Genomic DNA, 18,087 nt, shown 5'->3' on the forward strand with positions numbered 1-18,087 from the left:
AGAGCAAAAGTGACGAGGTATAAGAAGAAGATTGTGACACTTGAGTGAGCCATTATGGTATATAGAGGATCTTAACCGAAATATTACACTTCAGGGCTATGGCATTTGGGTCTGAATTAAGCTGGCTATTTATAGAAATATACGATCCGGGCTAAGGATGACAACTCTCATACATGAAATTTCTTTTGATTCGAAAAAATAAAACAGAAAAACAACATGTTCCGGTATTAGCTAAGCCTAATTTTCAGGTAAGTGGTAATTACTGAGTAGGAAAAATAGAACTGCTCTGCCAAATGACTAAACAGTGAAAACCAGAAGCAATGACTATGTTTTTGTAATCTTAGCCAGTCAGACTAATGCAGCAAAAGAGTGGGAAAATGCATTTTCCACAGTATTATCCAGGAAACAAGCTGTTTGCTATTGCCAATATCATAGTGCATCCACTGTTTATTCTGTTTTGTTTTAGGTTTTACATTATTTTCTGTCGTTTCTTGTTTCAATATGTATAATCATATCTTGTTGTTCAAATATTATGACACAGAATAATTCATTTATGAATGCTCCCAATCAGAAATTACTTGCGTTATTTAACTAATCACATATTACATATTTGCAAACAAACGATAGCTCTTGGCATCGACAATTATTTGTCTCACAGACGCTACTGCCCCTACGCCTGACAGAACTGTGGATACAACCGCTATTATTGTATTTACCCAAAAAATTAGGCTCCTCTTGGAAGGCTTGAATGTGACATTGTAGAAAAGCATTGGAAGAATGAAGTCCAGAGGAATGCAACCAAAGGCACCGAAAAGCGCCATTATATCTCCAAAGAATGGTAACATTGCAGCAATTGTTGTTGCTATAATAACAGCAATTGACCTGAATATCAGTCGTGGGACTATATTTCTTGCAGAGAATTCATCCTTCTTCGGATCAGCAAATCGACGATCTATAACAACATTTGTTGGTTGCATGTATGTCTGCATCATGCTAAATAGTATAAGAATAAAACTTCAGGTAAAGGTAGTACTTGTTATTGCTTTTAACATGCAAATCTTACCAAAGTGACAGCAGATACTTGGACAAGTGTGAAAATATTGGTGATCAAGAGAAACCACTTGGGGACCAAAGATTTTCTATCAACCAAAAAGTTTGAAAGAACTGAGGCCTCCGCTTGATTTCCAAAAGCCCAATACCCTGATATTCCAACACTGAAAAACGTCGTGATTACCACAAAATAACAGACCAGAAGTCCCTTGAACATCTTACCCTGAATAGGTGCAGCTATGGTTGCCTGAAAATAAATTCAATTTGGACAGAGGTGATAATTCTTTGACAGACTCACTAATACAAATATAAGCCAAGCGGGTATCCTTCTTATATCTATACTACAGGTTGAGGGTTCAAGACTCAGTAGAGGCAGGAGTGTGTGAAGGATTTTGAATATTTACCAAGGGAAAAAAAAACCAAAAGAAAAATGTGTGTATAAATGATAGTGAAACCTGAATCTCGGGGATGATTCCATTTCCATACGTAGTGGCAATAATAGAAATAGCATTAAAGGTGCCAAAGAGTCTGTTTACACCAACTTCAGTAACATTATAATTCTTTGGTGGTGCATTGCTAGAATTTCCTGTACAAATATATATACGACAACAAATGGATGATTATGTATCTACTTGGCTAGCTACACATTTAGTAGAAAGGGCAATGTGCTAAAGCTAGAAATTGTTGGTACCAATGTATATGGATCCTGCAGTAGTGCAAGCACAATAAGCAAGGCAGAGAACTAAGGAAACAAGGTTGATGTGCCGCAAGGAATGAAAAGATGGCATTTGACCCATGATCAATGTTACTCCTCCAAATATAACAATGAAATGGTAAAGCTGCATGCTTCCATCTGGACTGGATACCACATATATATACTGAAATGTATATAAAACAATTGGAAAAAACATTGGTTTAGATTTATATATACCGACTTTAAGCTAATGGCAATGAGTACTGAAACAGAAACGACCTTGAGGCTCTGGCCTCCAAGCAGTGTGCAGGCAATAACAGCTCCATAGCAAACTCCTAATTGAAGTGGTCCTACAAAATACTTCCCCCATCCCGGTCCTGTTCAGTTTTAGACACAACTGTTCTCATTAATACATTGATCACTTGATGATATACTGTGATCGCTTCTAAAATTATGAATCGATCACTTGACGTTTGGAACCTTATATGCCATCATTTTCAAAAAACATAACAACATTATACAGATAGTTGCATATAGTTTTTAATAAATCAATTTTTGATTAGTTTGATTATAGTTTGTTGCACTTATTTCAATTATATATGCAAATGAAGGTAAATACTATATGTTGATAGAGGAATTTGGTGAATCAACAAACGTGAGGTTCGTTGACGGACTTAGGTGTTTCTACGGTGATTATATGGCGGAGATCTGCTGTGGACGGTGGTTTTAGGTGTTTGAGGGTGGCTGAGATCAAGGGAATATATTTCTGCTCTCGTTCTCACAACTCTCGATATATCCCCTTGATGTGCCTACGTACCCCTTTATATAGGGGATCAAGCCGTACGTAGTTCTATAGAACCAAGACTCCTAGTTTGATCAGGACTAGGCCTCTTGGGGATAAGACCAACCGTAGGTCGGAGACTTATCACTTAGAGTTCTACTCCAGTTAGAAGTAAGCCTTGAGACAACTACCTTAGAATCCTAGTCCAAGTACATCACGGATACGGCATCATCTCCACTACGAGAGATGACACTAACCGCTACTCTTTCGTAGCATGGAGGAGACATCAGATAGAGCCGTGACCACTTCCTTGAGGTGTAGTGACGCGTCCTTACCCCTTAGCGAAGGTTCTCACTAAGAGGTAAGACCAATGAGGAGCCAAGTTACACGATCGTCCCAGTCCCCCAATGAGGGCTAACTCACCAGAATACAGGACCCGGACATATGATCGGCCTTCGTGTTACCCCTGAGGGCCTTCTACAACCATGATCACCCCAGGCCCCCGCACGAGGACAACCCGGCAGATAGCAGGACTGGGGATTATAGATCACGCCCGGACGTAACCCGGGAACTACCAGATGAGCCTGATAACTACCAGATGAGCTCTGGCACTAGTCTTCATATCCCTCGGAAGGGTAAGCCTTCGTATCCCTCGGAAGGGTCGTCATCGAGACTCACTCAACCTCACACATATATTTTTTACCTGTGGGCGCGACCGCGGAGGGCGCGCCCTTCATCTTCATCATTTTCCCTTCTTCAGTCTTCAAACAAGTGACACCTGTTCTTGAGACACAAGGCCGCGCCTCCCGGGATTACCCCGTGGAGGGCGCGCCCTCCTCTACCTCTCCATAGCCTCAAAATGGCTATAACAAGTACTCCCCAGATTTGGTAGATATTGCAAATGTCTAGGAAATCTTCACAGAGCATCTCCCATCCTTGACAGAGGGCGCGCCCTTCTTGACGGGCGCGACCTCTCCCTTCTGAATTTGAAAAGCCACGACCGTTACAAGAGGACAGCTGTCACGCCCAACCTCCTGCTATAAATACTCCTTCTTCGTCTTCATTTCACCATTTCCACACACTCTCTCTCTCAGGCGGCGATTTCAAATTTCCGGCACCAGAACTCCATCCTCCGGCAATTTTCCGGCGATTTCAGTCCAGCAAATCAACTTCCCAACTTCTAAGGTACATTTTCGTTCCTTATTTGTAAGATTTCATCACGTATTCGATTAGATCTACACATATGACTCTCTAGCTTCCCATTGTTCTTCGTGTTCTTGCTGTCATATATATGTATATGTATATCTGTATATTGGCTTGCTTCGCGTTTGATCTGAAATCCCAATTAATGATAGAGTGTATTCTGTTTGTCGAATGATGGCTTAAGTGCCCGAGGGCGCGGCCTCCTTCGTGGGCGCGCTCTCGAACTATAGCGATAACCACATTGGACCACCATTCTCCCCTGCGCTAGTCATACTGCTTTATAATGCACAGAGGGCGCGCCCTCTCTTACCGGGTCGCGTCCTTTTATTCTTTCGAACCTTCCATTTTCACTCATCTCTTCTTTACCTTCTCATATTCACCTCCAAGGGCGCGCCCTCACGTCTTCTTTACTATTTTCTTTTCAGCTGGCAGACGAGGGCGCGTCTCCTCCTTTCCATCCTTTCAGAGAATTCCTAGGCCGCTTTGGAGTCTCTGTTTCTCCTCCTGAGGTCTTCCCTCCTTCTCCTCTAAGAGGCCCACAGAGAGTCCCTCAAGAGTTCATAAACAAGATTAACAAACAAATAGCAGACGGCACCTTCTGCTCCGATATGGATTCCTCCTCCCCCCAGCCAGACGGTACTCAAAATACACAACATCCTACCGGATGGACGCGGCCAGACGATTACGACTCAGAGCTTGAGTCTTGGTTCGATGACATCCCTACAGGTCCCCAAGCTAACAAGACGACAGAGGCCGCGCCTTCCAGAACAGCCGAGGTCGCGTCCTCCAGGCCGGATAAAGGAAAAAGTATTGCGGTCGAAGATTCTCCTTACTCTCCCTCCAACTCTCCAGCGCGCGAAGAGAGCTCTTCTGGATCTGAGGGCGCGCCTGAGGAGGGCCCTAGCGAGTTTGTCATTACCTCTCCTGACAGTTCTCCTGAGCCATACGAGCACCCCAAGATCGAAACGTGGGAGGAGGATATCGATTGGGAAACTTTGTCTGACAATGAGACTTTGTCCCCTAGAGCAGTGGAGGCCATAAAGAGGAGAGCAGGAAAAATGTCTTGCGTGGATCAGGATTCCTACATCTCGTGGGATGAACTTGAATGGCTGCAAGATTATTACTATATGCAAGGGAAGTCTGTGGTTCCCAAGGCAGGGATGCGCCCACACCGATTCGATAGGGACAACATCAGAATCCCAAGGATGGTCACAACCCTCAGACACGTACCCTTGGGCGTGACCGCGCCCTTGCCTCAGTATTACATTGATATATGTAATTGGTTCGAGGTCGCGCCCATACAGCTATCTCCAAATTCCTACATGTTAGCGGCTGGTCTCTTCATTCTTTTCGACAAAGTGGGTCTGGGCGCGCCCTCTATGAGGGAGGTGAGTTACTTCTTTAGGCTGGCCCAGAGCCAGCCAGGATATTTCTACCTTGTGGTGCAACATGAGCACAACAAGAAAGGCCTTTCAGAAGGAAGGAACTCTCACGTGAAGAAGTGGAAAGACACATTCTTTTATGTCTATAACACTCTTCGAGTCACTACTCAGTTTAACCCTGATCCAGGTATACTGACCCTTGCTTTTTTCACACGAGGGCGCGCCCCTTCAAGGAAGGCGCGCCCTTCCTTCTTTTACCCTTAGATTATAACCCTCTGTTCCCTTTCCTCCAGTTTATCGTGACAAACCTACTCTCACCAAGGGGGAAGCGGCCCGAGTAGCTAAGGTGTTTGCCCTTCCAGCCTCTGAGAGGAACATTCCCTCTGTGGTGACAGAGGAAAATCTGATAAAGGTCAAATTGTTGCCCGAAGAGGTGGGAACCAAAGTTGGGTGGAAGAGATTCATAGATGGGCGCCCTGTTGGCGAGAAACTGAAAGGGACCAAACGAAAACGGTCCGAGTCTAGTGACTCAGAAAGTGATGGTGAGGATGGTAAGTCAAAACCGCGCCCTCGGCCGAGGGCGCGCCCTTATGCTTCTGTTATTAGTTTATAACATTCCTATCCCCACTCCCCTTGCATTTCGCACTTGTACTATCTTTCACGCATTTGCATGATATACTTTTATTTACTTAACTTTATTAATAAAGGAGGGCGCGCCTATACTCTAGAGAGGGCGCGACCTTACTAATGATGTCAGGTTCTAACCCTTGTCTCGTTTCTATCTTTTGCAGATATGCCTCGCCCAAGCTTTCTAGGCAAGAAAGGTTCTACTGCCCAACCGGCAGACAAGGCCGCGGCCTCGGGCTCCAGGCAGCCTCAGGAGAAGGGCGCGCCCTCAGCCCTAACCCGTACAATTCCTGAGGTCCTCGAGATCCCTTCCTCTGACCAACAACCTGCCAAGAGGAAGAGGCATTTGGTTAAGGGCGCGTCCTCGATGAGCAAGTCGGCGCGCCACTTTGCCGATATGGGTGATACTTATGTCGAGGATGGAGAGCTCGAAGCCTGGAGGGCCAAACCTCAAGAGGAGAAAGACTCTTTCCTCTTGAAGGGCGCGGCTGAATTTTTAGTCCACCTGCATGACAGAGAGGAGCGTCGCCTAGAGGACGCGTCCTCGTTGAAGAAGGCTGAGGAGAGTCTCTCCAAGCTGAGAGAAGATTTTAAGAGCCAAAAGGAGGATCTGAGGAAGGCACAAGAAGGGTGGAAGAGTTGTCAAAGGCTCCTGAAAGAAGAGAAGGCGCGCCTTGACCCTCTTAAGAGGGAGGTGGAGAGCCTGAAGAAGGCCAATGAGGACTTAACTGCCGCCAACCAAAAGCTGAAGGAAAATCAAACCTCCTTTACAACTGCGGAGAGAGAGAAGATCGAGGGCGCGGCCTTCGATGATGGTGTGAATAATTATGTGGCGACGTTCGTGGCGGGCGCGCCCTCCTTTGACTGGGCTCTCCACTTTGGCTCTGGCATGGCCCAGTGGGTAGAAGAGTTTAAGGTCGAGCAGCCAGAACTTATCGCTGCCAAGAAGACCTCGATTGAGGAGACCCTGGCAAAGGAGGCGTCTGCCAGCCGTGGGACTGAGGAGCAGACGCGCCCTCAGGATCAGGTTCCCCAGGACACGATTGACCACCAGGCTCCTTAATCTTGTTATGTTTTAAACTCAAACACATTTCGAGGAGCGAGCCCTCTTTTAATGCTCTGCAAGTTGTAATTAAGGATATTTTATCACCAAGCATACTTAACTTAGCCGGGGGGGCGCGCCCTCCGGCGATTTATCGTTAACTTTATCTTCTTATCTGCTTTCATTGCCAACTAGTGATAATGCTTATTTATGAAATGATTATTTGATCTCTCATCACCTAATTATGCGACCCTGGCAACGTTGATCTCTCTATCGCTCATTTATGACTATTACTTCGAGTAATGAACTGTCACCTTAGAACTTGTGATCAGACGGAGGGCGCGACCTTTCTTTTACCGGGGCGCGCCCACCCTTGGGAGAACGCTTTTTATCGTCCTTCTCATACGAGTTATTTTGCTAATACCGGTTGGGGGCGCGCCCTCTGCCTGCCTTAGGATATTTTTAAGGCTTGCATCATTATGAGTAAGGGCGCGGCTCAGAAGCCATGGGAACCATAATGTTCAGAAACAAGCATTCGACACATTCTTTTGTGGAAAATAGATTGGCTCTAGGCCTTTATTAAGATGGTTGAAACATAACATGGCCTCGGGCCCATACCTAAATACGATAGAAATAATGCGCTCGAGTACGAAACCGCACCCGTCCCAGGGAGCTGTTAACCCCAAGGGGACATAAAGAGACTAGCAAAAAACCTTAGCTAGGAGAGAGCATATGTGTATCACCACTCCCCTAGACTAGGGATGACATTAGTGTCATGACTAGTCTATGCAGCCTTTGGCTACTGATAGTATTTCTTTAGGTGTTCCGCATTCCAGGGGCGCGGAACTGGTTTCCCGTCTAAGTCTTCCAATCTATAGGTTCCCTTCCATAGTATCACCTTCACCCTGTAGGGACCTTCCCAGTTGGCACCGAAGACCCCATGCAAGGGGTTCTTGTTGTTGAGCACAACTTTCCTGAGGACAAGGTCCCCTACTTGGAATGGGTGAGCCTTCACCTTGCTGTTGTAATACCTCGCTGTTCGTTGCTGATATGCAGCTAATCGTATCTGCGAGGTAGCTCTGATCTCTTCAATCATGTCCAAGTAGAGTCTTTGGTTGACGTCGTTGTCTTGTTTCTCAAAGTAGTCACGCCTGAATGATCCAGCCCCAACCTCTATTGGAACCATGGCTTCACACCCGTAGGTCAACACAAATGGCGACTCCCCAGTGGTAGTCCTAGGAGTCGTGTTGTAAGACCATAGCACCATGGGGAGTTCCTCCGGCCAGCTTCCCTTGCTATCTTCCAGCTTAGTCTTCAATGTGTGTTTGATGATTTTATTCACCGCCTCCGTCTGCCCGTTGCTCTGGGGATGGTACACCGCTGCAAAATCCTTCTTGATTCCAAGGTCATCACAGAGGCCTCTCAATTCCTTGCTGTCGAATTGCTTTCCGTTGTCCGAGATCAGCTTGTAAGGGATTCCAAACCTGCAAACAATAGAGTTAAAAACAAAATCCTTGATCTTTTTGGCTGTGATGGTGGCTAAGGGCGCGGCTTCCGCCCACTTGGTAAAGTAGTCCACAGCTACAACTGCGTACTTCACACCTCCCTTGGCTTTAGGGAGTTCCCCAATCAAGTCTATTCCCCACATGGCAAAAGGCCAAGGACTGGTCATGCTGGTCAAGGATGTTGCCGGGTTATGGGTAAAGTTGGCAAACCGTTGGCACTTATCACATGCTCTGGCAAAATCGAAGGCGTCACTCCTTAGGGTAGGCCAGTAGTATCCTTGCCTTAGGACCTTCATAGCTAATGAGTTGCCTCCCGAGTGGTTTCCACATATGCCTTCATGGACCTCTCTCAGTACGTATGTAGTTCTGGGATGCTAGGCACCTCTTGAACGTCCAATCGAATTACGCCCAATAAGGAAGCTTCTTTCTGGGATCCCAATTTTGCCAAGGCGTCGGCGTCTCCGTTGAACTCCCTAGGTACCTTGTTTACTTGCACTTCCTCAAACTGGTCTAGCAACCTCTGGACGCATTTGAGGTACATAGCTGTCTTAGGTCCCTTGGCTTGGTACCCCCCTTTTATGTGCTCTACCACCAGCATTGAGTCGAGCTTTACCACGAGCCTTCTGACTTTCATCTCGAGGGCTAATTTTAAGCCTCCTACTAATGCCTCGTATTCTGCGTCGTTATTAGATAGTTGGAAGGTGAAGTGGATGGCATTCAAGAGCCTGTGTCCCTCGGGGCTTACCAACACTATGCCGGCACCTGCCCCATCGCCATTCACTGCTCCGTCGGTGTGCACCGTCCACCATAGTTCGGGGATGTCTTCTTTTGGGGCGTCCGGTTGTGGTGGTAGGTCTGGGTCATATTTGATTAGTAGGCCAGAGTTCTCTCCATCTTCTGGGAATTCTAAAATGAAATCTGCCAGGGCCTGACCTTTGACGGCGGTTCGTGGTCTGTAGTCTATGTCGAATTGTCCCAACTCAATCGCCCACTTCATCATCCTACCTGTTACCTCTGGTTTGTGCATGATTTGACGAAGGGGGTACGCAGTCCTTACCTCCACCTTATGTGCTTGGAAGTAGGGTCGTAGCTTTCGGGATGCATGTACCAAAGCGTACACCAACTTCTCCATACTTGTGTAGCGAGTCTCCGCGTCCAACAACCTCTTGCTTACATAATAGACTGGGGACTGACCCTCCACGTCCTCCTTCACCAAAACAGCGCTGATGGAGTAGTCTGAGACGGCTAAGTAGAGCACGAGCGTCTCACCTTCATCTGGTTTGGCTAGGAGGGGTGGCTCGCCCAAATGTTTTTTGATTTTCACGAAAGCGCTTTCACATTCTACCGTCCATTCGAAATCCTTGGATGCACCTTTCACTGCTTTGAAGAACTCCTTGCATTTTTCGGAAGACTTTGACACAAACCTGTTCAAAGCGGCGATCCTCCCGGTTAAGCTTTGGACCTGTTTGATATTGGTTGGAGACTTCATTTCTAGCAAGGCTTTGATTTTCGCGGGATTGGCCTCGATACCTCTGTGATTTACCATGAACCCAAGAAACTTCCCTGACTCTACTCCGAAGACACACTTTTGAGGGTTGAGCTTCATCCTGTACTTCCTTAGGATTTCGAACATGTCAGATAAGTGAGACACATGATCGTTGGCTTTCTTGGATTTGACCAACATATCATCGACGTACACCTCCATGGTCTTCCCGATTTGATCCTTGAACATCATGTTTACGAGCCTTTGGTAAGTTGCGCCTGCGTTGATGAGTCCAAATGGCATGCCAATATAACAATATAGACCCCTGTCCGTGATGAATGAGGTGTGCTCCTGGTCAGGTTCGTACATGGGGATCTGGTTGTAACCTGAGTATGCATCCATGAAACTAAGGAGGGCGTGGCCGGCCGTCGAATCTACTAGCTGATCGATCCTAGGTAGTGGGAAGCTATCTTTAGGGCACGCCTTGTTGAGGTCAGTGAAGTCTATGCAGGTACGCCACTTCCCGTTGGGTTTTTTCACCAGTACAGGGTTCGCCAGCCATGTTGGGTAAAACGACTCTTTTACTAGTCCCGCTTTCATGAGACGGTCTACTTCTTCCTGGAGGGCCTCAGCTCTTTCCCCACTTATTGGTCTACGCTTCTGTCTAATACCTTTTTTGGTGGGGTCGACGTTGAGATGGTGACACATAACAGCCGGGTCAATCCCGATCATGTCTTCATGACTCCAAGCGAATACATCAAGGTTGGCCTTTAGGAACTCTGTCAGCTTGATCCTTACCTCAGGACTCAGTTTTGACCCTATTTTGAGGACCTTGCCATCACTCCCCGGTGTAACCTGTATCTCGACTGTGTCCTCGGCTGGTCCCGTGTTTTGCACGAGCATAGGCAACCTAGGGTCTAGATCAAAATCAAATTGTTGGGGGGTTGCTTTGTGTTCTGGGGATGCATCCTCGGGTGTTCCTTCAACCGGTACGGGATCATCCAGTTCCATCACTACCTCTGCCTTGTCTATCTTCCGGATTTTGGTGGGGGGTGTGACCTCTACCTCCGCGACTTGCTCTCCACATTCTCCCACCTTTAGCTCATGTGTGAGGGGTAGTTTATCCTTGAAGTGGATGTGTTCTTCTGATGGTAAGGGTGAGGGCGCGCCCTCCGTATCACTTTCCGGGTATTGGATGAAGTAGATAGCGTGGACTGAATGGAGTTCCTCGTGGGGTCTCACTCCTCTTTTTTCTTGGAAATTTTTGAGCGATCGGCCATAGCAGTTGCGAGACTCGTACTGGGATCCCTTTACGCACCCGACCCCTCCAGGAGTAGGAAACTTTAAAGTGAGATGGTAGATGGAGGTGACTATCCTCATGTCTTTCAGGAGGGGGCGCCCCATTAGTGCATTATGAGCTGACGGGTGGTCGATGATTACGAATTCAGATATCTGTGTGGCCACTCGTGGGGCTTCTCCCAATGCCACGGGTAGGCGAATGGTTCCTTTAGCCTTAATGGCCTCTCCTCCGAAACCATAGATGTAGATATTCTCTACGGTCATGTCCTTATCTGGTAGTCCCATCTTCTTGTAGGTGTCGTAGTAGAGGATGTTAACCGAACTTCCATTATCCACGAATACCCGATGAACATTCATAGTGGCGATGCGCATGGCGACCACTAGGGCGTCGTTGTGGGGATGGTGTACCCATCTAGCGTCGTCCTCTGTGAAGGTGATGTCCATGATCTCTCCTTTGAAGACTCTTGGGGCTCTGACTGATAAGTGGTTCACGTTGGTAAGGGGGTAGTCCTTTGCCTCCTTGGCGTACCTTTCCATTGCCTTTCGACTGCCTCCACCTATATAGGGGCCTCCAAATATGCTCCTAATGCTACCTTCCCTCACAAACTGGGTATCGTTTTGTTTCTCATCATCTTTATTTTCGGGTGACCTTCCGCGGGCGCGCCTTTCTGGTGGGTGATCCATTCTGTATTTCTTCACCCATTCCGTTAGGTAGCCTGCCCTGAGTAACTCCTCGATCTCTTCTTTAAGGTGTCTACAGTCCGCGGTGTTGTGTCCAGCTGATTCGTGGAAGTCACAGTACTTCTTCTTGTCTTTGGCAACATTATAGGGAATAGGCTGCGGCTTCCGAAAAGGGGCTTTATCTTTGCTTACCGCGTAGATGTGCTCGGCTGAAGCCACGAGAGGGGTGTATGCGCCTGGTTGTCTCGGGGGGCTCCAGTTCCTTCTGTCACTAGCCATGTGTACCCTTACTGGGGAGCGTCCACGCCCTTTTGGTTCCGGGCTAGGTGTGTGTTCCTTTCTCTTACCCCGTGACTTAGCGATTTCTTTCTGATTCTCGGCGAGTGACTGCTCTACCTTCTTGAAGGATTCGGCTGCTGCGTACAGCTCTGACAGGTTAGACGGGTCTTTCCCCTGTAAGTGCTTCCAGAAATCGGTACCAACCTTTAACCCGGCGATGAGGAAATTTTTCAAGGTCTCATCCGACGCCCCAGTAACCCCCATAGACTCCTGGTTGAACCTCTTGAAGTATGCGGTTAAGGATTCGTTATCGCGTTGCTTGACGTTGGCTAAGGTGGTGACCGGTGGGGCGTATTTGGTTGCGGCTTGAAACTGCATCATGAACATTCGCTGCATGTCTACCCAAGAAGAGATCACACCTTCCCCTAATTTCTGAAACCATTGCTGAGCGCTTTCCCTCAGACTTGCCGCGAGGAACCTACACCTGACGAGGTCTGGGATTTGATACAAGTCCATCTCAATGTTGAACCTGATCAAGAATTCCCGGGGGTCCGAACTGCCATGGTATCGAAGGTCTGCATTCACATGTCTGAACCCTGTTGGGAGTTGGGCGTCACGAACTGCAGCGGTGAATGGTGAAGGGATGTTTGGTACAGCGGTGGAATGTCCAGCTTGTAGGAGGGCAAGTAATTTCTTAAGGTCTTCTCCGTTGATGGCTCCGAGTCCAGGAATGGTTTGCGTAGTCGTTTGGGTAGTAATGGGTGTAACCGTTGTGCCGGTATTATTAGCTAGGGTAGTGATAGGTGTGGTCACAGTATTGGTGTTGCCGACGGTCGTAGCAAGGGTCGTCTGTGTACCTGTGGGTGTTTGTTGTTGGGTTCCAGTGGCCTGTTGGTTGGTCGTGATGGGAGTGGTTTGCTGAGTATTGGTGATGATAGGGACAGTTTGCTGAGTATTGCCTTGAGGGTTCGTGCCCGTATGACCGTGAGGGGTGGTTTGAGTGGTCACGCCCGTCTGACCATTAGGTGTAGTTTGTTGAGGATTGGTTTGATGGGTTGCGCCCGTGTTACCATTGAGGGGGCGCGACCTTCTTCGACCTAGCTGGTTTGGCGTGTGCTGACTAGACTCGCTCTGCGAAGGGAGGTATTCAATTATGGATGGTCCGCGACCTCTTCCTCCAACCGATGTATGGTCTCTGCCTCTACCTCTTACTCCCCGGTATGTTCTGCCAACGCCAGTGTCGCGCCTTTGCTCTGAGGGCGCGCCTTGGGTTCCTTGGCGTTCTCGTTGTTCCTCTCCCGCCAAATGCACAATCATGGCTAAGCTGTCTTGTGTGATCCCAAGTCTTTCGGCCAATGGTCGGGTGTTTGTATTCTGATTTCCTCTTCCTTGCCCCGACCCTCCTGGCTGATTTGGTGGTATGGAGACGGTCAAGGGCGCGCCCTGGGTGCCATGAGCCCCGTGGTTGACGGCTGTTCCTTGGGGATGGTTAGCGCCAGGAGTTGTATCTCCATACTCCAACATCCGAGGTGTAGGGCGTCTGAATCGTCTGCGTCCCCTCCTATCATGGCTCCTAGACTGGTGAGGACGTCGGGGTGCGAGCTCTTCTAGGACGGACTCCAGGGTATTCAACCTTGTGTTGTATCTTGCTTGATTTTGTTCCATTCGGTGAAGGGCACTAAGAAGCTCCGTATTACTGACCACAACCGGAGGTGGGTTGTTAGGCAAGGTGCGGGGGTCTTCAATGTGCACGGGTGAGTACGGCTCTACTGGTTCGTCTTCAACGTAGTACTCTCCTTCATACAAATCATCGTCGTGGTTGGCCATCTCTTCCTCTTTGAGATTTCACCTGGTACCCCTCCTTCTAGCGCCAATTTGTTGATAGAGGAATTTGGTGAATCAACAAACGTGAGGTTCGTTGACGGACTTAGGTGTTTCTACGGTGATTATATGGCGGAGATCTGCTGTGGACGGTGGTTTTAGGTGTTTGAGGGTGGCTGAGATCAAGGGAATATATTTCTGCTCTCGTTCTCACAACTCTCGATATATCCCCTTGATGTGCCTACGTACCCCTTTATATAGGGGATCAAGCCGTACGTAGTTCTATAGAACCAAGACTCCTAGTTTGATCAGGACTAGGCCTCTTGGGGATAAGACCAACCGTAGGTCGGAGACTTATCACTTAGAGTTCTACTCCAGTTAGAAGTAAGCCTTGAGACAACTACCTTAGAATCCTAGTCCAAGTACATCACGGATACGGCATCATCTCCACTACGAGAGATGACACTAACCGCTACTCTTTCGTAGCATGGAGGAGACATCAGATAGAGCCGTGACCACTTCCTTGAGGTGTAGTGACGCGTCCTTACCCCTTAGCGAAGGTTCTCACTAAGAGGTAAGACCAATGAGGAGCCAAGTTACACGATCGTCCCAGTCCCCCAATGAGGGCTAACTCACCAGAATACAGGACCCGGACATATGATCGGCCTTCGTGTTACCCCTGAGGGCCTTCTACAACCATGATCACCCCAGGCCCCCGCACGAGGACAACCCGGCAGATAGCAGGACTGGGGATTATAGATCACGCCCGGACGTAACCCGGGAACTACCAGATGAGCCTGATAACTACCAGATGAGCTCTGGCACTAGTCTTCATATCCCTCGGAAGGGTAAGCCTTCGTATCCCTCGGAAGGGTCGTCATCGAGACTCACTCAACCTCACACATATATTTTTTACCTGTGGGCGCGACCGCGGAGGGCGCGCCCTTCATCTTCATCATTTTCCCTTCTTCAGTCTTCAAACAAGTGACACCTGTTCTTGAGACACAAGGCCGCGCCTCCCGGGATTACCCCGTGGAGGGCGCGCCCTCCTCTACCTCTCCATAGCCTCAAAATGGCTATAACACTATACCTAAAATATCATGAGCCATGTCACGAAAATGAAGCTGTCGCATTCCACGACGAGCATGGTCCTCTAAAACTAATGATAAAAGGTTGTAAGAATAGAAAGTAACAAGTGCGGCCATGCTTAAGCACACTATCCCGCCCCAACCCAACAATCCGATTGCAAACGGTATACTCAGAAGTGCTGGAGCTACTATTGCTGATGTCAGATGGTAGCCGCAGTGCAACCATGATCCTGCAAGTAATACATAATTGTCAAAGATTATTATAGCAAAACTTATTATCGCAGGATGTAATTTTTTAAATAAATTTGTCAAAAGTCGTAGGGATCATATCGATAATTTTGCTGCTTGATTAGCATAGTGATAAGTTTTGCATACACATGCCTCACATGTCCTACTTTATACATCTCACAATCCTCCTATGCTACTTACAAGTGAAGATATGTTGGAAAGTTTAGGTTGAAGCCCCGCTAAGAAGTCATTTTGAGCAAAAAATTGGGCATGCCTTGTTTGTGTGTTCACAAGTTATCGTTAGGGTGTGTTTTATGTAAGAGCTTTCTTATGCATATTAAAGTACTCAAAATGATTAAGGACCGGATGTTATTACTGCCTCTGCGCATAATGAAAATTGTTTTAATTTTTTACACGTAATTTGAGATGTAAATAAAACATGTTGTCATATACTCCCTCCGTCCCATTTTAACTGCTTTTGACTTTTTTACACGTATTTTAAGATGTTAAAAAAATCATATCTAAACATAATCATTCTTTATAAAATTTATATCAAATAAAAGTTTAGAATCTAAACTTTAATTTGATATAAAAATTGAATTTTTTTATTAAGTGTAGATATAGGTTTTTTGCACCTCAATATACGTGTCAAAAAGTCAAACATCAGTTAAAATGGAACAGAGGGAGTATTATTTTTCAAAATTTTTTTCAAAATAAAAATTTAACATGTATATGTTTATTCAAAAAAAAATTTGGGATATAAAATCGAATTATTAAATATGTGTTTTTCCAAAAATAAAAAATTATGCAAGTACAAAAATGCCCCTGAACTAACACCTTATATTAAACATTTACGGAAATTTTTAACGGAAGAAATTTACAACAACACATTAGAACTTTGGAATGTCAACTGTAACGTTTCAAAGTACGAGTACTCATCTGTCAATGAGCCAAAGTTAAAGGTTACAAACTGTAATAATCTCTTTTATTTATAATCATCAGTATTATTATTATTAGCCAAATATAATATGTAAAATATAATTCAAACGCAGAGCAAATAGTTACCTCGAGACTTGAGCACGAACAAAGATCCAGCGTCAAGCTGAGAAGTCGAGATAGTCTGTTGACCGTTATCTTTATCTGTCACCGTGTTGCTGGAATTTGAAAGTTGTGCATCCATCTAGCCTCACTCCCACTCTTAGTAGTTGTGTTTATACTATGATCAGTATCACGGCCGGTTTTTGAGGCGTGCAAGGTGGGCGACTGCACAGGGCTCCAAAATTATAGGGGCTTCAAAATTTAGAAATCAATGTTTTATTTAATAAAATTAAATTTCGAAAATGAATTTGAAAATTAAAAATTATATATTTATTTTAATTCTGTTTATTTATAGATAAATAATTACATAAATCTAATAGATTAGTTTATTATGTCTATTTGCATTTTAAATCTTTTATGTTGTATCTTTACTTTTTATATAATAATTTCTCTTTTATTAAATGTTTTCATAATGTTTTTTACATATGATATTTTTTCATATGTACTATAAATTTCATTCTTTTCAATGACATATAGATATATCTCATATAAATTCATATTAATTTTGTTTAAAATATTAAAATTATTATTATTTAATAACATTATTTATCTTATTTTAAGTGACATGTTTTAATTTTATAAAAAAATAATATTTTTATTATTTATTTATTTTTATAATATACATATTTTTTATTATTATTTGAGGCCTAATTCATATTATAGCACAGGGCCCCAAAATTCTCCCAGACGGCCCTGATCAGTATCCCCAGATACTTATAAACATGTGTGAGTCTTTTTTAACGAACACGAAGATGGTGTTTAGTTGGCGCAAACTTGAAATATGTATCCAGCAACTAAATTTTAAGATTGTATGCCAAGAAAAAAGGGGACAATACCTATTATTTTTCAAAAGCAGGGCAACACCTCTGTGTTAAAAACTTCTAATGTTTCGATCTGTAGGATTTAAGAACCAAAGTTCTGATGTACTCATTCCAAAAAAATAGTGGGGTATACATGCTACAATAAGTTGACGTATATGATGTACTGCAATATCAAGTTGTACTAAAGTATAGATAATGTACATAATAAATTTATTAATAATTTCATCATTTTATAAATAAATTAGAAATAATTGTAATGTTATTTATACCAAATTCTTTTTTGCATTTTTTTTGGATTGATAAATAATTTTAATTGGATGATTTATATGCACACGATCTCATTACTATTGGTTTGAAAGGAATCAATCATCCAAATTTAGGGGAAAAATTTGAAACACTTTTTGGGTATGTGTATTCTAATCATTTTGATCAAAAATGATAACAAGAAAAGAAAAAAAGAAAAGTAACATTACGTACGCCAAAAAAATTCTTCAATTTTTTTTATGAAATGATGTGACATACAAGTGTGAAATTGTGATTGGGGGATTGATGTATATATCAAAGGGCTCATTATTATTTAAGTAAATGCAACCGATTTCGACACATCAGTGTTGGAAAAAATTTTGGGTACAATTTTTTGGGTATCTAACATTTTCCGAAAAGAAATTTCGATATTATAAATTAATCATAAATAATATTGACTTCCTTAAATATCATTTGTACTCGTTGAAAAATGACAATATTAATCCATTAGCCGTGTATAAGATATTAAAAAATATTATTAAAAGATAATAATAAGCAGAACGATAATAATTTCTTAAAAGAAAAAATAAAGAACAACCATCTGGAAGGTGTTTTATAATAATGATTGCTAAATGCAAATCAAAATTACTGAATGCAAATCAGAGAGATTACGTTGTTACCCTTCTCAATAGTTCTCATTTTCTGTGCACATATTACTGCTGCTCACTTAATAATCGGAGAGCACATAAAGTGTATAATATT

The 18,087-nt window shown here is 44.7% G+C and overlaps 1 protein-coding gene across 1 annotated transcript; it reads right to left on the reverse strand.

Moving 5' to 3' along the window:
* Nucleotides 1-523: 523 nt before the first annotated feature.
* Nucleotides 524-16,387, reverse strand: LOC108208490 (GABA transporter 1-like). The gene is made up of 7 exons (XM_017379023.2): nucleotides 16,229-16,387; nucleotides 14,938-15,165; nucleotides 2,024-2,121; nucleotides 1,742-1,928; nucleotides 1,506-1,636; nucleotides 1,064-1,297; nucleotides 524-983 (listed from the first exon to the last, which is right to left on the reverse strand). Exons 1-7 carry the CDS (start codon nucleotides 16,341-16,343, stop codon nucleotides 603-605), a joined length of 1,374 nt encoding a protein of 457 aa, XP_017234512.1. The 5' UTR covers nucleotides 16,344-16,387; the 3' UTR covers nucleotides 524-602.
* Between the last annotated feature and the right edge of the window lie 1,700 nt (nucleotides 16,388-18,087).

The sequence above is a fragment of the Daucus carota genome, chromosome 2, assembly GCF_001625215.2.
Source record: "Daucus carota subsp. sativus chromosome 2, DH1 v3.0, whole genome shotgun sequence".
Classification (NCBI taxonomy): Eukaryota; Viridiplantae; Streptophyta; class Magnoliopsida; order Apiales; family Apiaceae; genus Daucus; species Daucus carota.

Bases quoted from the DNA above. Each gene is read 5' to 3' on its own strand.
- LOC108208490 (XM_017379023.2), bottom strand. From the start codon at position 16,343: ATGGATGCACAACTTTCAAATTCCAGCAACACGGTGACAGATAAAGAT. The intron at 2,122-14,937 runs GTATAGTGTTAT...AAAACTGAACAG, and splicing joins CATGGCTCATGATATTTTAG to GACCGGGATGGGGGAAGTAT. The intron at 1,637-1,741 runs GTACCAACAATT...ATATTTGTACAG, and splicing joins TGCAGGATCCATATACATTG to GAAATTCTAGCAATGCACCA.